Here is a 24,185-nt window from a genome sequence, read left to right as displayed (position 1 = left end):
GATTTTTACTTTTTTTCTTTTGTTTTGTCAGTAAAAGACAAATAATTAATAAATTTATATATAGTGCCAAAGACATAGTGAAATTATCGTACAAAACCGTACCATAATAGACTTGCTATCGTACATCGTACAAAAGGGTCAAATTATCGTACGTGTACGATATATATCGTACATATGGCAACACTGCCCCAATCCACCAGTGGCAGTGGAACAATGGCTTAAGTTGGCGGGTAGTTACGTCGTACTGCAGGGGCACTTGATATCACTGGATCAGAACAGGCCATCTTTGGAAACCGAACCTCGCGACGTACAATGTCAAGACCAGGGTTGCCAGATTTCTTCCCCGGGATTATCGTACATGGTCCTTTAAAATTATCGTTTTTCACACAAAATTATCGTACGTATGGCAACCCTGGCTCAGGACCCTGCCTAGGGATGATCTTACTGGGTTACTAGAAAAGCTGAAATTAAGAAATTGGGATATAGTAGGATTGAGCGAAATAATGAGTTGAAAGGGCCATATATTTTGCTTCAGAGGTTATTATTATTATTGTTATTGTTATTATTATTATTATTATTATTATTATTATTCCTTATATTATTATTATTATTATTCCTTTTATTATTATTATTATTATTATCACCATTATTATTCCTTACATTATTATTATTATTATTATTATTATTATCATTATTATTCCTTATATTATTATTATTATTATTATTATTATTATTATTATTATTATTAGCTAAGCTACAACCCTATTTGGAAAAGCTAGATGCTATAAGCCCAGGGGCTCCAACAGGGGAAAATAGCAATAGTGAGGAAAGGAAATAAGGATATGAATAAACAATATGAGAAATAATGAACAATTGAAATAAAGTGTTTTAAAACAGTAACAATATCAAAACAGATATTGCATATATAAACTGTAAAGAGACTTTTGACAGCCTGTTCAACATAAAAACTCTCTTGTTAAAGTAAAATAACAATTAACCGATATATTTTTTCAGATAATTATCTTTCAATAGAAGTATAGCAGTTTCCGTAAAAACACTGATAAACACACCACCTGCCAGATATAACACAGGCTTCATTGAACCTCTGGTACTCCAGGAGAAATTTTACTTCAGTTGTAACGTCATCGTTTTAACCGTGTCCTCTCGAATGATTTATTTCAGGTACGGTTTCATTCCTATAACCTGCTATGCCTCCCATTTTGTGTTTCACATAGGTGCAACTATGCCCATGGCCTTCAGGAGTTAAGGGGAGCCTCCCGCCATGGTAAATACAAGACTCGCAATTGTCAGTCCTACCACCAGACGGGCTACTGTCGCTATGGCGCTAGGTGCTCCTTCATTCACGATCCTGAAGAGGGCATTTTGAAGTGTTCCATTGCTAACAAAGAGGTATTGTCATAGAGGGCTTTGCCTTATTACCAAATGTGATGTAATTACATAACTTTTTACCCTTGCAACATAAACATCTATTATACTACTACTCATAGGTTGTTACTATTAGTGTCTATTACACACCACTCTGTATGCAACCTTAAAATATTCTTTATAATGTCACACTTCATCCACTTATACAGCTTTTGGGATTTCTATTCTATTAATCTGTTCTTGTGATATGATTATTGATTCCAAAAGATAAACCTTTCTGGGCAAGGCTGACAGATATACAATGATAAAGATCACCAACATTGTATGCTTTCTCTATATTTGGATATAGGCACTATTTCTTATGTGGTAGTGCATATTGGATGGTGCTTAGAGTAATTAAATTTTAGTTTAGTGAGTTTGTGTCGTTTATCTTTAGTTGCAGAATTATGATGTTAATGATTTTACATTAACATGACTATTTTTGAAGTTTAAGTTTCCTGATATTTTCAGTATTTATTCTCGAAATCAAAATCAACAACCAAAATGGATGCTTATCAATATTCATGCAGTTAAGGAGAGTAAATTGAGCATTTTTTCTTAGGTATGGAAGCCAAATAACATGAATTTGAATTAAATGTTTACAGGTATTGGCCGCACTACACTATCGTCCATCCAGTGAAGAATTTCCCCACACTGCCAACATCACTTGGAGATTACTTGAAACTCCTGGAAGCAACGTTCCTGAATTACACTTTATAAGTTCTACACCTACTAAAGAGTACCAGTCCCTTCAACATTCTTGTGATGAAATCTTGCCTTCGCCTAATCCACTTCAGGGACACATAAATTTATTGATCAGTTCTGATGATGTCTTTGATGATAACGGGTTCTTCACCTGTACCCTTCCTCTTTGTAATGAGGTGTCTGCTCTAAATTCTGCCATCTTGTTGGAGGAGAACCTCAGTCTTCTTCGATCTCTCCAGGCAAGTGAAGAACCAAGCAGTAAGTCTGATTCTTCTTTGGCTTCAGAGAGAGAGGCCAAATCTTTTCTTTCTCCTTTGAATGCTGCTGTGCTCGTGAACCATATAAACCCAAGGAATAGTACAGAATGTAGTCTTGTATTTCCAATAGAGAGTCCAGATGCATCTCCATTGGCTATCTCTCCAGTTGAAAAGGTAGTTATAGAAGAACTGAGTTCAGAAGGCGAAGCACCGGAAGAGGTTTCTACAAAACAATTAGAATATCCTGCCGAGATCTACTTCCAGGATATTAAAGATTTTGATGTTGTTCAGGCCATCTTGCGAGAAGCCCCATTGTACTCTGCCACAGTGTGGAGTGATGGTGCAGATAAATGGCAAATGAATTCGGAAAATCAAGCTGTTGCTCATTCAGAGCAATCTGTGAAAGACAAAAATCTCATTACAAGCAAAGTGGAGATTATTCAAGCCACTAAAAAGTCTGCACACAATAAAGCAAAGGGAGAATACTATTCGGGAAAGCGCAGAATGAAAAACTTATTCAGGAGGAGGAGGAAAGCTGAACGGAGGTTAGAATTTGAGGGCAATGAAAATGTGGGATTCATCGAGACTAGTAAAGACCAAACTCAGAATGATAATGTATTTTCTGGGGATAGTGAAAATGAAGGAGAAGAAATTGAGGTTTCCACAGGTGCTGCTGGAGCAGATGGAGATGACTGGTCTGAAAAGAGCAGCCTTCACTTAGCAGACTTGCTACGTTCTCTGCGTCTGAGGGAAGGGTCAAACCAACTCCTGCCATGGTCTAAACCAGGCCGGAGGTGCTCTTCAGATGGATCATCAGCCGGCCCTTTGTCTGTAAAGGAGGCCCGCTCCACTCCATCGTCCCCTGCGAGCCCTCGCCAGCACGACATGACCAAGTATAAGACCGAGCTGTGTCGGTCTTTCCAGTACAATGGATACTGCAGTTACGGAGATGCATGCCTATATGCCCATGGTCAGATTGACCTAAGGTCTTATCCAAAACACCCCATGTACCGTACAAAACAATGTTTTAGTTTCCACAATAAAGGTTTCTGTCTGTATGGGAGTCGTTGCCAGTTCTTGCACGACCTTGAGTGACTGAGACAGAATTTTTGCCTCACCAATTTAATGTAAAGGAAAAAAAAAAGAATTATATATATTACTATTGACCTTAAATCTTAGCCAGGATTTTTATTTGGAGAAAGTAGTTGTCATCCAAATAGAAGTCTATTAAATATTTATTTTTTAATGATGAAGGTAGACTATGCCACCTGTTGAAGGGGTTTAAGCATGTGGACTCCAGCAGCTGTCATTGTCACAGGGAGGATGAGATAAGGCTATAATATATGATGAAAGTAGTATAGGAATATGTCTCTTCCTTTATATTGATAATTGTATGTTTTAGTTACCTGACGTCTTGAGTTAGAAAGGTTATCTATTTATAATTTTTCTGTTCTGATGTTATACACTCACAGTAGGTGTTAGATAATTCGTATTTATATGGTATTTAAATTTATTTCTATAACTTATTTAATAAATGAATGGCATGTATGTCTATTTTCCTTTTCTCCCAAAAGATATGGAATTATTTGAAATGACAAGTCTTAAGTAGGTTGAATGATATACTCGTTCCAAATCAAATAATGAATAATCTTATTCAGTCTGTTATGACAAGAGTAATTGTAACTTATGCTCTACAGTAAGGTTTGCTTTACACAAGAGGTTTGATGGCACTCTGTTTTGCCTGAACAGATTGGATATCGACGAAAATCAAGGACGACTGTCGCACACTGCACGCTTGGAAGAATTTCCAAGGGGCAGTGACTTACTAGCCGTGTGCACTGCTAACCTGCACAGTTCTAGTGTAGAAGTTTATAGAAACTACAAGGCCACTCGGGGAAAATAATCTAGCAGTAAGATATGCCTCCTAACGGGCAGAAATATTTCCACACAAAAAAAATCTACTTGTATGAAGTGAGCGTTAAGGGAGGAAAGGTAGAAAACTTTTGCCTCGTAAACCTATTTTTTTTTATCTTTCAAGAACTAGCAGTTTTTAAAGGTTAAGTAAAACACTTTGCTTTTCCTTTTTTCAGTAAAGAAAACTTTAATTGGGCTATATCTCATCAGCAGAAAGCGTATTTTTTTTCAGAGCAGAATGCAAGACTTTATTTTTATTGTTTGGCTTTCTCTCTCTCTCTCTCTCTCTCTCTCTCTCTCTCTCTCTCTCTCTCTCTCTCTCTCTCTCTCTCTCTCTCTCAAAACATCATTGTAGTTATCTTTCAAATCGCTCATCAATTTCTGCAAATATTTCCTTAATCAAACCTCTTCAATGAACAATCTCATCTTTTAGGACTGGTGGTTCTGTTATTCACTGAACAACATTTGAAGATTTTCTTTTTTAACCATAAGTCCCCTTTTAAACATGCCCTTCAATATTCATTCCCAAGTCAGATTTTTCTTCCCCAAAAGATATCTTGATCTATTACCTTTTTCCCTCGCATGATTACATTTTGACCTCAAGCGGTGCTCTTAGACATTGCTTGAAGGTTTTCGTAGCATTAGTTACTTTGAAGCCTTCAACTAAACCTATGTTCCTACGTCTTTAATTCCATCGTGGTTTTCAACCCCTTAAGATTTTACTTTATAGTGTAACAGCTGGGTTTTTACGTACTGAATGGTCTCCCAGGCCCGAGTGCTGGGTCTTATAGCCCAAATTTATATATCCAATCCAATCTTTATCATAATTTAAAGGTTGTTAGTTATGTTGTGCTGTTGAATTACTATCTACTATCTTAGTTATTCTCCTTTTATTAATTTTCCATACACCCACTGTAAAACTGCATGAACTCAATGCTCTCCATTGCAATATGCCCATAAGAATTTGCTGCTTTGGGATCTATGGTTCTAGTTTTTCTATTTGCATACTGTTATGCCTGCAGAGTCGGGTGGTGTTTAAGGACTCAAAGGCGTATCAAAGAAACAATGAAAGCAAGATTGTTACTAGCCAGAATTAAGACGACAATTACCGACAAATAAATATCTACAAAAAATCCCCGTTTACTACTACAGTAATATAGAAAGGAAGCACAACAGAGAATAGGATATTCATGATAAATGAAGCCTTGAGGATTTTGTGTGGAGGTGCCAGTTAGTTGATAACAGAGAGGCGAGATGAATGCAACTAACTTTATTTCAACAGATCATGAGTTGTTCCAAGCAAGAACAGCATAAAAATTCAAACTATGAATAATGGAAATACAGGCTTAAACAGGTTATCAGTGGGAGGGGAGAGCAACATTGATATATACAGAAATACCGTTACAGCGTACGAGCGTGTGTGCTACACGTGCGGCATAAGTTTCACTTGGAGTGGGGTAGACCGTGGAGGATTTCAGCGAATACAATCTCGTTCCTTGGAAAGGATTTATATGTTATCAACTGATCACTTACGCAAATTATTCTTAAGAGGCTAGGAACACAGAAGTCGTGTGTTTATAACTCTTAATCAATAACAAGTATATAACTTCTGAACTTGAAACACTATAGACTGGAAGTTATTACAGTCACAGGGTGAAGTTATTAAGGCCAGGAGCGAATGGCACAACTTGTTTGGGACATTAGGATAGGATATTATTAATCAAGATTTGGTGGGTAGGCTCTTTAAGGATAAATGGAAAGGATGGGATGTGATAAAAAAGAAGATAGAATGTTGTGTAAGGTAAGGGTAAGAGGACTTTAAGCATACGTCCATCTTCCACCAAGTCTGAAGCACAAAGAAGGTGACCACCCACAGTTCTTACCAAAATACCCCCTATAGCCAGGCCCCGATGGGGGAGGGGGTGATTCTTTTGTCGGATGTACAATTGGTCATCGGCCTTGTTTCCCCATGACAATAGGCCTTCTCTTGACTTCTCCTAGACTCACTTTGTGGCAACACTGAATGGCAACGTTGGTTTTGAAGATGTCTGAGAAGGAGATACCTGGGAGAATAGACTGGCATCGGATAGGTGGACAGGTGGTGAGGCTCTGGGGTAAGGTCACCAATACTTTTAGCATTCCAACAGGTCCTTGCTAGGAGTCTTTGTATGGAAAAAATGGCGAAATACCATCACGAGTGACACACTACTGTTGCTTACTCTTAAACAATATTTTCTAATACTCTAAAACTTTTTCCTATTCAAAAAAAAAAAAAAAAAAATTCCTCTAAAGTATATTTCCAAGCATTTGGTGTACGATTTAGTTGTGAACTGTATCTGCATTGTGGAATCACATAAAATGGTGTATGGAATACATCAGTTTAGAGTTGGTCCATCAAGACAGGGGTTGGCAACCTGGGTTTATGTACCCCCAGTGGTACATTTTCACTTGGGTGGTACATTGGATCCGAGAAAATAGCCAGTACTGCTCAATAGATGATGTAATTTGCATTGAAATTGATTGATAGAATTATATTGCTATCAATTTCATGGTTTCTCTTTTTCATCGTTAATTTAGGGGTACACAGGAAGGTTGGGAACCCCTGTCTTATGGCCCTTCTACACGAGGGGCAAGTGGACGGCGGGCAGACACTATAACCAGTTTTACTGTATGGGTGACGATCAAGTGTGTAGATAATGTCGTAGACAAGGAAACAACGGGCAAGCCACTGAAGTGCCTGTGCCCATTCTTGAGCCACTGGATGGGCGCCTTACTATTGTCTGACACAACTTTGACTGCCCTCTGCCCTCTGCACGGTGTCTGGCCCAAGTCATACGTTCACATGCCTGTGCCAATGTCTGCCTTGGACTGTTTAGTCTGGTAAAGTTTCAAAGCGAAAGAATTGTGCGTAAATCAGAGTGCCCGTCCTGCATTTGCCGCCTCGTGTGGAAGGGGCTTTAGGATAGTGTCCTTAGCGTAGGTCATATTGAACACTGTAGGCATCAGCCAAGTGTGTCGCTTTGCATCCAGTTTTTAAACCTTCCTGTTTACCTCGCTTCACATTTCCTTTCTATCATGTTGCTATCCAATCCCAACTAACATTTCTTTGTGTGCAACTATAGAGTTTATTCCAGTTTCCCATTTTCATCTTTGTATATCGTCATTCTGTATCCAGTATCGCTTGCTGTTTTATAACTTAAACTTGCCCAGTGTTTTAACATGGGACTGAGTAACCTGGTGGTTCCAGTGCCAGAAAGGAAGAACTAACTTCCATTAATCAATTCATCCTTAATTGGGGGAGTCAGCGAAGAGACTGAAGACTAGACAAAATTATGATCACCAAGAATATTGTGGTTAAAAGAAAGCAGTAAATGGATGATAGATTAAAGTTAATGGAAGCTGTCAGATGGAAGTAATGTATGCTTTAATAGAGTGCATTTGATAGGAGAATTGATTAATTTAAAGAATATTTAGGGTGGAATTGGTGGATACTGACATACGGGAGACAGGCAGGAAGGAATAGGCCTAGTATTGTAGAGGACAATTAGGAACGCCGACAAATGACACTGATATATACAGAAGTTTGTTATTTTGTTTCTTTATCGGGTCTCATATCCACACACAACTTCTTGTAGGATCACTCAAATTTTCTCTCGCACTATTTTATAAGTAACAGTTTCTATATACTAAGTTGTCAATTTTGATAACAATAAACGATCGAGAGAAGGCCCCAATGTATATGTGCATGGCATATAACCATGTAAAGAGAATGGTTTATGTCATGACAATATTTGGTAATTTTGGAAGCAAAGTTACCTTAACTCTTATAATGTAGGCCTATAAAAAATGCAGTGGTATACCCTTATACCAAATAGTTTATATCATGGATCTAATGGCAAATTCTTTCGATAGAGTTCAGATATAGTTAACAATATAGAATACAATTTCAATCTTGTTTTAAATTTTTTTTTTAAACAAAAACATTTTCGTCCAAGTTGTAATCTTGAAGATGTAGTGAAGAAAAGGCTTTTGACTTGAGACTCTTACAAAAAAAATAACCTAACTGCTAATATTAGATAAATACTTGCAAATTCCTTTCTTTTATCAAGCTTATATTCCGTTTATACTTCATTCTTATAACAACTTTTAAAAACTATCTCTAAATTTTTTTTGTATGCCATAGAATAGAAAGAAAACGGGCAAATTGTAAGAATAGAAAACGTACTTTTTACTAGTAACTATTGTATCAGAGGAGTTATGTATGATAATTTGCTTTTTACTTTAGCATATGAAAGCTAATTTCTCGTATTTTTCGAGTGGTTTTATCCGCCTAAATGAATATTATCAATTAATCATAAATGCACATGAAACTTTAAGCCCTGGTCTAAACATATTTGAAATGCCTCTCAAAATTATCTCATATATATGAACCAAACTTCTACAATAAAACAAGGTGAGATATATTGAACATGCAAGAAAAACAACTATTTTCTGCAAGAAATATCGGGATTCTTAAGCTATTTTATCGCATATCATAAGAAATATTCCACAATATACGAAAACAACTGTATTTCTAATGTGATCTTGCAGAAACTGTTTGCTCCAAATAAAAATTTAAAATTCCGCCTCATTTTGTATCCATTGTTCAAATCTAGGAGTAAAACATTAAAGAGGCTTTTAAGATATATCTTCCATATATCACATAGGGACAAGTGTCTGAGCTCTCCCGGGCTATGGGGAGGGGATAGTGGGATAGTCATACCCTGGTGAGAGGGGCTTGTATTATATCTAGATATTCAGCCGTCTTTTTGACGGGTCGCGTACACTAGTGTATATATATATATATATATATATATATATATATATATATATATATATATATATATATATATATATATATGTGTGTGTGTGTGTGTGTGTGTGTGTGTTTGTTTGGATGTAGAGTAAAGTTATTAACAATAACAAGACGTTTTAGGAACATGTTAAATTGCCCATATATATATATATATATATATATATATATATATATATATATATATATATATATATATATGTATATATATATATATATATATATATATATATATATATATATATATAATATCTTATATAGATTAGGTCCAATGCAAGAGACTAGGTTTAAAAAAGCAAATACTCTAATACTAATATAAAAAAGGCCATTATTTTTATATGTTAAAGTGTTGGAGAAAACTTACTATGACGAGCCACCTCACTCCCGGCAAATAGCATACTATTATCTTAACGAGGTTAGGTATGCAATACTGAACAAATAAATATCAGCAATGATGAGGTTAATGGATAATGGTGTATTTAAAAAGATTCTGAAGTAAGAGGCATTAAATGCTGAGTGAGTAAGACTTAATTGAAAACTAGGCCTATAGATTTTGTCATAAACTCACTCACTCGTATAGCGATACTCTTTTCACGATTTGATAAACCAGTCTGGTTTTAATTTTTTTTTATCTTTTATTATGAAAATACAATTACATTTTCTTAACATACATTTTTTTCCTTTTATAAAGAAATATTCCTTAACAAATTATATTTTACATATTTGTATATACATTATAATATCTATTATATGATAAAATTACATTTTTATTTTATTATTTTTTAAATATGTTTTCAAGTTTTAATTTGCAGGGTTTCCCTGTATTAGGGATAGTCTGTCTGTACACATCACGTGGTGAACTGTAGGCGATTTCGGCTACTATACTTCCGGTCCCTGCTTCCTTTCTTCCTGTCAAATTTCCAAAATCTAATTCATAGTGCAACTGGTGAGCTTTCTCTCGTATGTCACTGGTCTTGGAATGGTCTCCCAGTGTCCAGCGTAGGACTATATAGTCCAAAATCATAAATCTTATCTATTCCTGGGTTCAGTGTAAACGTTTTGTTTCATTTTTCGTCTACAAGTGTAGCCCTAAAGTGCTGTAGTGATAACCGCCACATATTCTCTCTTCGTTATTGTGTAAAGTTTTGTCTTGTTTTTGTTTCGTTAACTTCGTGTGTGTAAAGATCATGACGAGGGGTAGATGGAGATGGTTTGGGCATGCTCTTCGCCCTCCCCAAGAGAGAGTAGTTCACCAAACGTTCAGCTGGGATCCACAAGGCACTAGAAGTGTTGGAAGACCCAGACCTACATGGCTGAGGACTATGAAGATCGAAGTAAAAGATGATGAATGGAGAAGTATTGAATTAAAAGCTCAAGATAGAGACGAATGACGAAATCTAACCGAGGCCCTTTTTTCGTTTTTAGTATTTAAATAGCTAAGCTCTAACCCACAACCATAGTTGAATAACGGGTTGCTATAAACCCGAGGGCTCTAGCAGGGAAAAGTAGCCCTGTGAGGAAAGGAAATGGGGAAATAAATAAACTACAAGATAAGTAATGAACAATTATAATGAAATATCTTAAGAGCAGTAACCACATTAAAATAATTTTTTTATATATAGACAATAAAACGAAATAATATGAAGGTCTATATAATTCTCATGAATCTAACCGTATTTTCAAATAACTACCAAACTATTAAACAACTCAATTATCAATCTATATCGTTTATATTTGTATATTTACATATGTAATTGCAACATTGCTAATTACGCAAGTACCTTGTTAAGTTTTTAAAAGCTTTAATTGCAATGTTAACATAATTATTGGAACACAGACAGTCACCCTGAAGTCAACCGGTTTTTCTCATTGTATGTGATGTTGTGTTAGTGACCGGTTGTGCGTGGTTGTGAATATAACTGGCTTTTTACGTTGTTACCGTAACAACTTCCCTTTGCCGGATGTTACAAATGTATTGGGAAGATGCTGTTGTCGTATTGGGAAGATGCTGTTGTAAAGGTAAAGTAAACAGTTGGAATCCACTTAGCCGAAATTCCTTTTAACCGAGGTTGTTCCTTTTGGGTTCCTTTATCCTACTGGAATCTGTTCTTGAACGCGTTATGACTTGCAAAAAGGATTATATTTTAAATTGTAATTATTTCCTTAGATATTGAGCGACTGCAAGTTTTGCATACTGATAATTTAGTAGTTTTCGTTTATCTAGCAAAGAGTAACATTGTATAGATTAAATTAAACCCATAAAGCTTGAAATGTAAAGGAACTGCATCAACCGGAAACACTTCTAGGGCAAATTGCCATACTACGATATCAACATAGAAAGATAATTTCGGTCTTAGAATATTGCAAATGATGTAAATAGTTATATATGAGGTAGATAAATTCGTAAAGTTATATAATTTCCGAGAAAACCGATTGATTTAAATGAGTAGGCCTAGGCCTACTCTTGCACTGTGGCACTTTCACAGTGTGAGCCAGGAGCCGATTGTAACAATCCTCTATAAAAATCATTTCAAAACTTGCAAATATATTATAACGTCATTATCCATAAAGTTTACATGCAATTTTGCAATGCTAGCGTAGTTAATCCTTGATATACAAATCATTTATCATTGGAATTAAGCATTATTTTAAGCACATTTCGGCTAAAGTGAAGAAGATTATTATTGCTATTATTATCATAACTACATAAGCTATAACCCTAGTTGGAAAAGCAAGATGCTATAAGCCCAAGGGATCCAACAGGGAAAAATAGCCCAGTGAGGAAAGGAAATAAGGGAATAACTAAACGATATAATAAGCATATAATAATGTCTTAAATTAGTATTGCCTGCTTTTGTTTTGTTAGTTTGGTGTGTAAAACTAACGACGTTATTTTTCGTTAATATACATATATATATATATATATATATATATATATATATATATATATATATATATATATATATATATATATATATATATATATATATATATATATATATATATATATATATATATATATGTGTGTGTGTGTATATATATGTAAATATATATATATATATATATATATATATATATATATATATATATATATATATATATATATATATTCTCATGAATTTAACCGTAAATTTAGATAACTTCCAAGCTAATAAATAACTTAATTATCAACTTCATCTATATATATGTATATGACCTGATAATTAAATCTTGCTAAATACCCAAGTACCTTGTTGATTTTTTAAAAGATTTCATCGTACTGTTTACATAATTACTGGAACACAGTCGCCTAACCGGCTTCTCTCATTGTATGTGATGCTGTGTTAGTGAGCGGTTGTGCGCGTGTGTGGTTGTGAATATAACCGGCTTTTTACGTTGTTACCGTAACAACTTCGCTTTGCCGGATTTTAAGAATGTATTGGGAAGATGCCGTTGTCAAGGTATAGTGAACATTTGGAATCCACTTAGCCGAAATTCCTTTTAACCGAGGTTGTTCAATTTGGGTTCCTTTATCCTTCTGGAATCTGCCCTTAAACGCGTTATGACTTGCAGTAAGGATTATATGTTAAATTGTAATTATTTCCTTAGATATTGAACGACTGCAAGTTTTGCATACTGATAATTTAGTAGTTTTCGTTTATCTAGCAAAGAGTAACATTGTAGTATAGATTGACTTAAACCTTTAAAGCTTGAAATGTAAATGTATTGCATCAACGGGAAACACTTCTAAGGCAAATTGCCATACTACGATATCAACATAGAAAGATAATTTCGGTCTTAGAATATTGCAAATGATGTAAATAGTTATACATGAGGTAGATAAATCCGTAAAGTTATTCCGAGAAAATCGATTGGTTTGAATGAGTAGGCCTAGGCCTACTCTTGCACTTTGGCACCTAAACAGTTTGAGCCAGGAGCCGATTGTAACAATCCTCTATAAAAAATCATTTTAAAACTTGCAAATGTATTATAACGTCATTATCCATAAAGTTTACATGCATTTTTGCAATGCTAGCGTAGTTAATCCTTGATATACAAATCATTTATCATTGGAATTAAGCATCATTTTAAGCATATATCGGCTAAAATGAAGAGTATTAGTGCTATTATTATCATAACTACCTAAGCTATAACCCTAGTTGGAAAAGCAAAATGCTATAAGCCCAAGGACTACAACAGGGAAATATAGACCAGTGAGGAAAGGAAATAAGGAAATAAATAAATGATATAACAAGCATATACTAATGTCTTTAATTAGCATTGCCTGCTTTTGTTTTGTTAATTTGGTATTTGTGTAAAACTAACCAGACTTGTTATTTTTCCGTTAATAACTATATAATTCTCACGAATTTAACCGTAAATTTAGATAATTTCCAAGCTAATAAATAACTTCATTATCAACTTCATCTATATATGTGTATATGACCTGATAATTAAATCCTGCTATATATGTAGTAGATTGGCCAGGGCACCAGCCACCCGTTGAGATACTACCACTAGAGAGTTATGGGGTCTTTTGACTGGCCAGATAGTACTACATTGGATCCTTCTCTCTGGTTACGGTTCATTTTCCTTTTGCCTATACACTCACACACCGAATAGTCTGGCCTATTCTTTACGTATTCTCTTCTGTCCTCATACACCTGACAACACTGAGATTACCAAACAATTCTTCTTACTGCACTGTAATTCTTCAGTGGCCATTTTTAAAGTTTCTATAGTTTATAAAGCGATATCTATTTTAATGTTGGTGTTCGTCTTGAAATATTTAATTTTTCCTTGTTCCCTTTCCTCACTGAGCTATTTTCCCTGTTGGAGCCCCTGGGCTTATAGCATCCTGCTTTTCCAACTAAGGTTGTTGCCTAGCAAGTAATAATAATAATAATAATTACCCAAGTACCTTGTTGTTTTTTAAAAGATTTCATCGTACTGTTTACATAATTATTGGAACACAGACAGTCACCCTAAAGTCAACCGGCTTCTCTCATTGTATGTGATGCCGTGTTAGTGGTCGGTTGTGCGTGGTTGTGAATATAATGGTCTTTTTACGTTGTTATCGTAACAACTTCGCTTTGCCGGATGTTATGAATGGATTGGGAAGATGCTGTTGTCAAGGTATAGTGAACATTTGGAATCTGCTTAGCCGAAATTCCTTTTTAACGTTGTTCATTTTGGGTTCCTTATATCCTACGGAAATTGCTCTTAAAAACGTTATTACTTATTACAAGGATTAAAATACGTTATAATTATTTCCTTATATATTTAAAGACTACAAGTTTAGCATGCTGATAATGAATTAGTCTTCGTTTATCTAGCTAAGAGTGACATTGTTATGTAGATTGAGTTAGAATTTTTAAAGCTTGAAACTGAAGTTTCGGGAAACATTTCTTTGGCAATTTCACACTACTATATTAACCGAGAAAGATTTTTTTTTTGTCTTAGAGTATTGCAAATGATGTAAATTCTGACAAATGAGTTAGATGATTTCGTAAATTTATGTAACGGCCGAGAAATTGAGTATTTAAAACTAGTAGGCCTAGGCCTACTCTTGCACTATGGCACGGCTACACCACAAAAATTACTTGAAAACTATCTTGTATAAAGTCGTTATTTAAAGTTTTCATGGAATTTTGCAATATCTTATTTGATCATTATACAAATCACATTTTGTCATAGGAAGGAGTTATACATTCTACATTTTCTTTGGCTTAGTTGAATTCGCTTCCAAGTTTGGATAAGACTACAAGCTCTGTCTCGTAACTAACTTTTGGTGAAGTAACCCAACGTTATAACTGCCTGAATCTTACGAGAAGTATTTGCTATTATTTTCATTACTAATGCAATATATGTTGAATCAGTAAATCTTCAAATGTTCAAAGTTGCGGCAAATGTTTTTATGTTGAACAGGCTGACATAAGATGGTGCTATTATAGTATGCTATCTACCGCCGATTTTGCTATCTACCACCCCCCTCTCACTGTAGTATGATACCCACCATCAGTCCCTAAAGATACGGTCTACTTGCTAATCCGCCTCTAATAAGGAGGATCAATACCGACTTGATAACCTAACCTTACCTAACTCAACCCAACTTAACCTAACCCAACCTAACCTAACTTACAAACTGCTTATAATTATGCACACATGTCCTAATCTAACCTAACCTAACCCAACCTACAAACTGTTTATAACTATGCATCCATGTTGTCCTTCCAATAAATATTATTAAACTATCATTAAAGTCCAATGGGGATAACATACTGGCGGTAAGTAATTTGTTTGATAATCCTCATCAAACAGGAGAGATTAACATTGACGGTAGATAACATACTTTGTGGTAGATACCATACTATAGTAGAAATTCGACGGTAGATAGCATACTATAATATCACCCATAAGTTTTTATAGTTTATATATGACATATTTGTTTTGATGTTACTGTTTTTAGAATGATATATCGTTAATTTTTTCTCATTTATGTATTTCCTAATTTCCTTTATTCACTGGGCTATTTTTCCCTGTTGGAGCCCTTAGGCTTATAGCATCTTGCTTTTCCAACTAGGATTGTAGCTTGGCTTGTAATAATAATAATACTTGTTATTCATATTAATTCAAGACATAGTTAAGGATAAATGAAATCTTGCTTGCTTCTTAAGCACGGTTCGGATATTAGTTAACATTGTTGTATTTTAGACTTACTATACTTTGTTTAATACTGAACAAATCATTGTTTAGTTTCTAAAATTTCGAATGCACAAAACTTCATGCTGGTCTATTCTGCTGATATATCAATAATCTAATTTCTAAAATCTTGTTTTAAGATCAAACAGGGTTTTAAAAGTTAGGTTAGGTGGCCTACGTGGCCGAGACTACAATTTTCAAACCCGTTTTATTGCTCAAAACGATTAATTATTTTACTACTAATATAGCCGAATTCTGCATTGAATATATTAACAGTCTGTAGTCTACAGTATTCTGTTAATATAATGCTTAAATGTTTTGACGCTGTTACTGTTTTTAGAATGATATATTGTTAATTTATTCTCATCATTTATTTATTTCCTTATTTCCTTTCCTCACTGGGCTATTTTTCCCTGTTGGGGCCCTTGGGCTTATAGCATCTTGCCTTTCCAATTAGGGTTGTAGCTTGACTAGTAATAATAATAATAATGATAATAATAATAATATGTAAGATTTCGTATTTAAAGTCCAGTCAGTGTTCTATAAATGATCAAATGTCCGCAAGTCAAAACATACATTTAATTTTAAGCGTAATTATATAAATATTCTTAGTTATCTTTCGTATTTACTGTTACTTTGACTGCTGAAAGCAAACGAATAGCCATGATTTTGTTTATGCGTCAATATTATATTGTGAAACAAAACTTTTAGGGATTAGAAATACAATATTTTACCTATTCACCTATCAGGTTTATTGTTGAATGTCCAGTGTTTTTAATCACGAATCTGTTACCGTTTTTTACTTAAATTCGCTGTTTTCAACACTCAAGAAACTCGTTCAATCTGTTGGTTTTTGACACTATTTGTCGTATGACTTAACAATATCTAGTTTATAGTTATAGATACTATGGGAGGTAGTCTAATGGATCTTCCCATATTCTAATGAGTCTTACCATAGTCTAATGGGTGTTCCCATAGTCTAATGGGTATTCCCATAGTCCAATGGGTCTTCCCGTAGTCTAATTTACCTTCATATAGTCTAATGAATCTTCCCAAAGTCTAACAGGTCTTTCCTTAGTCTTATGGATCTTCTCATAGTCTAACAGGTCTTCCCTTTGTCCTATGGATCTCAGTCTAACAGGTCTTCCCTTAGTCTAACGGGTCTTCATATAGTCTGATGGCTCTTTCCATAGTCTAATGAGTCTTCATATAGTCTAATGTGTCTTCATATAGTCTAATGTGTCTTTCCATAGTCTAATGCGTCTTCCCATAGTCTAATGGGTCTTCCCATAGTCTAATGGGTCTTCCCGTAGTCTAATTTACCTTCCTTTAGTCTAATGGCTCTTCCCAGACTCTAACAGGTCTTTCCTAAGTCTTATGGATCTCAGTCTATCAGGTCTCCCCTTAGTCTAATGGGTCTTCATATAGTCTAATGGCTCTTTCCAAAGTCTAATGGGTTTTCATTTAGTCTAATGTGTCTTTTCATAATCTAATGGGTCTTCATATAGTCTATTGGGTTTTCCCAGTCTAATGGGTCTTCTCATGGCCTAACAGGCCTTCATTTAGTCTAATATTCTAATCGGCCTTCTCACTGACTAATGGGTCTTTCCAGAGTCTAATGGGTCTTCATATAGTCTGATGGGTATCCCCAGTGTCTAATGCGTCTTCTCATGGCCTAACAGGCCTTCATATAGTCTAATGGGTCTTCTCACAGTTTAATGGGTTTTCTCATAGTGTAACTGGTCTTCCTATAGTAATGGGACTTCTTACAGTCTAATGGGTCTTCTCATAGTCTAACAGGTCTTTCCTTAGTCTAATGGGTCTTCTCACTGTTTAATGGATCTTCGTATAGTCTAATGAGTCTTCCCATAGTCTAATGGGTCTTCATATAGTCTGATGGGTGTTCTCAGAGTCTAATGGATCTTCGCATGGCCTAACAAGCCTTCATATAGTCTAGTGGGTCTTCTCAATGACCAATGGGTCTTACCAGATTCTAATGGAGTTTTCCATAGTTTAACTGGTCTTCCCATTGTAATGGATCTTCTAACAGTCTAATGGGTCATCTCATAGTCTAACAGGTATTCCTTTAGTCTAATGGGTCTTCTCACAGTCTAATGGGTCTTCGTATTGTCTAATGGGCCTTTCCATAGTTTAATGGGTCTTCATATGGTCTAATGAGTCTTCTCAGAGTCTAATGGTTCTTCTCATGACCTAACAGGCCTTCATATAGTCTAATGGTTCTTCTCACTGACTAATGGGTCTTACCAGATTCTAGTGGGTTTTCCCATAGTAATGGATCACGCAGTCTAATGGGTCATCTCATAGTCTAACAGGTTTTCCTTTAGTCAAATGGGTCTTCGTGTTGTCTAATGGGTCTTCCCAGAGTAATGGGTCTCCTCATGGTCTAACAGGACATCATGTAGTCTAATGGGTCTTCTCAATGACTAATGGGTCTTACCAGATTCTAATGGAGTTTTCCCATAGTTTAACTGGTCTTCCCATAGTAATAGATATTCTCACAGTCTAATAGGTCTTCTCATAGTATAACAGGTCTTCCTTTAGTCTAATGGGTCTTTGTATTGTATAATGGGTCTTTCCATAGTTTAATGGGTCTTCATATAGTCTTGTGGGACTTCCCAGAGTCTAATGGGTCTCCTCGTGGTCTAACGGGCCTTCATATAGTCTAATGGGTCTTCGCAATGACTAATGGGTGTTACCAGATTCTAATGGATTTTCCCATAGTTTAACTGGTCTTCCTATAGTATTGGATCTTCTCACAGTCTAACAGGTCTTCCTTTGATCTAATGGGTTTTCTCACTTTAATGGGTCTTCATATTGCCTAATGGGTCTTCTCATATTCTAATGGGTCTTCTTATAGTCTGATGGGTCTTCCCAGAGTCAAATGGGACCGCTCAGGGCCTAAAAGGCCTTCATTTACTGTAGTCTAATGAGCCTTCTCACAGTTTTATGGGTCTTACCAGATTCTAATGAGCTTTCAAATAGTTTGGTCTTCCCATAGTAATGGATCTTTCCAGAATCTAATGGGTCTTCCCTTAGTCTAACAGGTCTTCATATGGTCTAATGGGTCTTCCCGAAGACTAATGGCTCTTCATATAGCCTAATGGGTCTTTTCAGAATCTAACGGGTCTTCATATAGTCTGACAGGTCTTCATATCGTCTAATAGGTCTTCATATAGTCTAACTAGTCTTCATATAATCTATTGGGTCTTCATATAGTTTATTGGGTCTTCATATAGTCTATCGAGCTTTCCTTTTCATAGTTTAAGCATCTAATGGGTCTTCCCGCAGTATGACTGGTCTATACATATTCTAAAGGGGCCAAAATATAGCAAACGGTGTCTTTGTGTCTTTTTATAACCTGATGCATCTTCTCTAGCCTTAGTCTAATGGGTTTTCCCAGCCTATTGGATCTTCATATTGTCTACCGTGTATTCGTATAGTCTAAGTAACAGTTCTTCACATAGTCTAATATGTCTTTCCATAGCCTAACGGGTCTTCACATATCCTACTACCCATTTCAGCAGCTATGTTACATCGTTTTTTTTTTTCTCGGTAACGAAGTGCTGGATCACTATTATGCTTTGCCACAATTTATTTCAAACCTTGCACTAAGGGCACTATTCTTTTTACGGCATAGTACTTTACCAGAAGTGTATAAGTAAATTACATTCTTTAGACAGTTAAAAGAGATTCCTGATATCCAGTCACAGTCAAAACTACCTATTTCCAACCCATCTGTATGATCCCTCCTATCCACCAGTAAATGTCAGGTTTCAAGTTTTGCAACCTCTTTAACGGATACCTTTACTTAAACTCGTAGCCAATTTGAAGATTTTAAAAACAATGAAGAAAGTGATTGTAAGAATTTTTAAATCATGTCTAGTTTCTTGATACTTTTGTAGGGAGGATGTGAGTGACTTAAGGTTTTGATTGCTTTCCTGTTAATTTCGTTGTATTAATGGTGTTCTTGACTCTGGAGGTGTAGGCTAATTTTTGTTCAATTCTTGTTTTATCATGGTAGATTTTATTTATGGATTATTTTGATATTTTTAACCGAAAGTTTTTTTTTTTTTCATATGAATTTTCATTAGCGTAGCATATGCCTTGTAGTATTTTCTATTGTGTTTATACATTATTTTTAAATGAAAGATTGCCAATTTAGTTCGGTCTTGTATAGTTTAGTGGATATTGTATATATTTTATATTTCACATCAAAATTACGTTTATTGTGTTCTTAGAATCCGGTCTCCATCAGTGTGCGTGGTTCATGATCCATATGTATTTTTCACATAGGCACGGAGAATCATACAGCATGATTTTAGACAACTAATTTATTTTACGTGAATATATAAATGCTTCACATTTCATACAGAATAGACACTTGTTATAGACTGGCTCCGGAATACTATTGCAATAACCTATATAGCCATCTCACCACTTCCATTTCTCTCTTCAAACAATGGGTTTTCCCCAAAACCTACAGATAAACTCTATCTGTAGGTCTTGGTTCTCCCCCTAACTGGAATAACAGGGCTCTGGGCAACAAATCTTCAAGATCCCCAAGCAATACCGTCTCCCCAAGTTTCAATTCAGAGGTCCTCCAAAGGTAGGAGCACCTAAAAAACGCCAGATATTACTAGTTGCCGGTGGTTATCAAATGGATTTGGGGGAGGGGATGGGTTGGGTGACTTTCATACGCGGGAGGAACTAGTTTGAAGTGAGGTGTAACGGTCTATTCTCGGTCATTTATTCTCATGATAGGTTTTTATTCTTTACATTTTCTTCTTCTTCTTATCTCTCTCTCTCTCTCTCTCTCTCTCTCTCTCTCTCTCTCTCTCTCTCTCTCTCTCTCTCTCTCTCTCTCAGTCCAAAGGTAACGAATACAAACTGAAAATGTACAACACTATTCGGAACTCTCTCTCTCTCTCTCTCTCTCTCTCCTTCTTCTTCTTCTTCTTCTTCTTATTATTATTACTACTACTACTACTACTACTACTACTACTACTCTCGCTAAGCTACAACCCTAGTTGAAAAAGCAAGAAGCTATAAGCCCAAGGGCTCCAACCCGGAAAAATAGCTCAGTGAGGAAAGAAATAAGGATGAAATAATTAATTATATAAGTAATGGATAATTAAAGTAAAATATTTTAAAAACACTAACTTTAAAACACATTTCATATATAAACTATATAAAGACTTATGTTTTGCTTGGAATGCAATGAAAATATGATTTCAGCGTTAGTTGTATGCATATGTTGATCTTAAATTTTGCTATTCTCTAACGAATGCTTCTGTGTATTTTAGATTAAGCTGGCCTTATGGTTCTTTGCTCTGGGAGTAAATCATAGTGGATGTAGTATAGGAAACTATACAACGGTTAGTATTGAAAGGTTTAGGCTACAATGGAAAGTCCAAATAGATTTGTTGATAGATTTAAGAAAGATGAAAGGACACGCGCTCAGAGGATATGCTTGTAATTGAGTTTGTCCCTTTGTAGTTTGTTGTTGTTGTTGTTGTTGTTCTTAGATTGTTGGTAGTCTCTTGGATTAACAGACCGTCAGTGATTTAAGAATTGAACATGTTGGTGTGGACCCATGATGCACATCTACCCCCCCCCCCCCTTCCACAGTCTTTTAAGACTGAAAATATTGATTTAGTTTATCCAACTTCAAAAATTATATAATTATGAAAAATAGATTATATTCTTTAGTCTTTGTGATTAATGTAACTCATAATAACTAGAATACCAGCGTGGGCTTATCAGTTGTGGTTGTCTGGTGCCCCCTCCCCCCCCCCCCCCCCTTCTACAGTCTTTTAAGACTGAAAATATTTATTTAGTTTAACCAACCTCAAAAATTATATAATTATGTAAAATATATTATTTTCTTTAGTATTTGTGATTAATGTAACTGACAATAAATATAGTCCATTTCTTTTAGCGAGTCATATTTGCACCGACTCGCAGCGGTGCCCTTTTAGCTCGGAAAAGTTTCCTGATCGCTGATTGGTTGGACGAGATAATTCTAACCAATCAGCGACCAGGAAACTTTTCCGAGCTAAAAGGGCACCGTTGCGAGTCGTTGCAAATATGAATCGCTAAAAGAAATGGACTATAGAATACCAGCGTGGGCTTATCAGTTGTGGTGGTCTGGTGGTAGCGTCCTTTACTGGTGAATGCCAGATTGGGGTTCGGGTCCCGCTCAAACTTGTTAGTTCCTTTGATCGCTGCACCCTCACCATCCTTGTGGGGGTTTTGGGGGGAACCTATAGGTCTATCCACTGAGTCATCAGCAGCCATTGCCTGACCCTCTTTTGCCCTAGCTTGGGTGGAGAGGAGGCTTGGCCGCTGATCATATGTATATATGGTCAGTCTCTAGGGCATTGTCCTGCTTGATAAGGTAGTGCCATTCATTAGAGGCCTTTAAAACGCTGCTTGCACCCTACCCCTCACGTCTGTGTATTGTGCGATCTTAATCCAATCAAACCTTAACCTGAGTTAATAATCTTAGGACACCTTCTACTTTGAATGTCTTGGTTCGCAGGTTATTATAGACGACATATTTGTGTTTGTGCGTGCGTGCGTGCATGTCCCGGGGGGGGGGGGGTCCATACGCGATTTAACAAGCAAAAGTATGATAGTGGGAATAACAGTTTTGTTCATTCTTAAAGGAGTAACAGACGTAACACACAAATGCACACACACATTATATATATAGGCTGTGTGTGTGTGTGTGTACGTACTAGGTTGGTTTGCTGTGATTGATCAGATTGAAATCTCCCACCATCACGAATCCGCAGTGGCCAGCGTAGTGATAAAAACTGGCCTAGCACTAGGCATGAATAAAACTACGCGGTCTCGGCCCCCCAATCCACCAGTGGCAGTGGAACGATGGCTTAAAGTTGGCGGGTAGTTACGTCGTACTGCAGGGGCACTTGATATCACTGGATTAGAACAGACCATCTTTGGAAACCAAACCTCGCAACGTACAATGTCAGGACCCTGCCTAGGGATGATCTTACTGGGTTACTAGTACTTTTTACAAGATCATATGATTGGGAAGATGCCACAATCAAAGAATTGTATAAGTCATAATGAAAATGTTTCGATAGATGATTAATATGGACCCGCCCGAGAAGTAGTTCACTCGACTTCAGTGGAGGGTTGGATTTAAACCCAAAACAAGTAACAAGTAGAAAAGCTGAAATAAAGAAATTGGTATATAGTAGGATTGAGCGAAATATGGAGTTAAAAGGGCCATATATTTTGCTTCAGAGGTTATTATTATTATTATTATTATTATTATTATTAGCTAAGCTACAACCCTAGTTGGAAAAGCGGGATGGTATAAGCCCAAGGGCTCTAGCAAGGAAACATAGCTTAGTGAGGAAAGGAAATGAGGATATGAATAAACAATAAGAGAAATAATGAACTATTAAAATAAGAAATTTAAAAAAACGGTAACATCAAAACAGATATTGCATATATAAACTGTAAAGAGACTGCTGACAGCCTGTTCAACCATATAAAACATTTGCTGCTATTTTGAACTTTTTGAAATTATACCGAATGGAAGGAGCGAAGAAAATGGAGCCGAGTTATCTTATTAATAAAGATATTGAACTACACAGATATATATATACACACACACATATTTATATATATATATATATATATATATATATATATATATATATATACTATATATTATATATTTACTTTGTGTATTTATGTATATTTTCATTCCATCAAATAGGCAGTATACACTTTCGTTTGATGTTCAGTCGTCCATTTGAATAGAATTCTCGCATTCCATCACTTTCAACAGAACAATGCACAACTTTCCCAACTCTCTTCGGCAATTAGTCATTTCACAGGACACACCCCCTTTCAACTACCCCCCCTCCTCCCCCTAGGAATGGACATCCTTTGTGCAGATGAAGGACGTCATTTGTGATGCTTCGTGAAAATATAAGCGAATGACAGGTCCGATATCATCTCTCTCTCTCTCTCTCTCTCTCTCTCTCTCCTCTCCTCTCCTCTCTCTCTCCTCTATCTCTCCTCTCTCTCTCTCTCTCTCTCGAAAATATAAGCGAATGACAGGTCATTGATACCACTCTCTCTCTCTCTCTCTCTCTCTCTCTCTCTCTCCTTCTCTCTCTCTCTCTCTCTCTCTCTCTCTCTCTCTCTCTCCTTTGACAAGATAACACAGCAAATTGTTATCTCTGAGAAATGACTTTTCAAGTACAATAGCTCCAATTAAGATTAGAATTGATAATTTCCTCTCCAACGAACGTTTATATGACTCATTTTTTATTAATTTTTTTACTTTT

At 35.8% G+C, this 24,185-nt stretch overlaps 2 protein-coding genes across 2 annotated transcripts in view; one reads left to right on the top strand and one right to left on the bottom strand.

Annotated features, from left to right (window-relative positions):
• Positions 1–3,935, top strand: part of LOC137634229 (uncharacterized) — a 48,204-nt gene extending 44,269 nt beyond the window's left edge. The window contains exons 6-7 of the mRNA XM_068366503.1: positions 1,162–1,410; positions 2,031–3,935. Of these exons, the coding sequence (XP_068222604.1) occupies positions 1,162–1,410; positions 2,031–3,482 (1,701 nt within the window). The 3' untranslated portion in view covers positions 3,483–3,935. The remainder of the gene's footprint in view (positions 1–1,161; positions 1,411–2,030) is intronic.
• Positions 1–24,185, bottom strand: part of LOC137638545 (ATP-dependent RNA helicase DDX55) — a 352,777-nt gene that overhangs the window by 161,699 nt on the left and 166,893 nt on the right. The window lies entirely within an intron of this gene.

Source organism: Palaemon carinicauda, chromosome 3 (genome assembly GCF_036898095.1).
Source record: "Palaemon carinicauda isolate YSFRI2023 chromosome 3, ASM3689809v2, whole genome shotgun sequence".
Classification (NCBI taxonomy): domain Eukaryota; kingdom Metazoa; phylum Arthropoda; class Malacostraca; order Decapoda; family Palaemonidae; genus Palaemon; species Palaemon carinicauda.
This window is presented reverse-complemented; position numbering and strand designations above follow the sequence as displayed.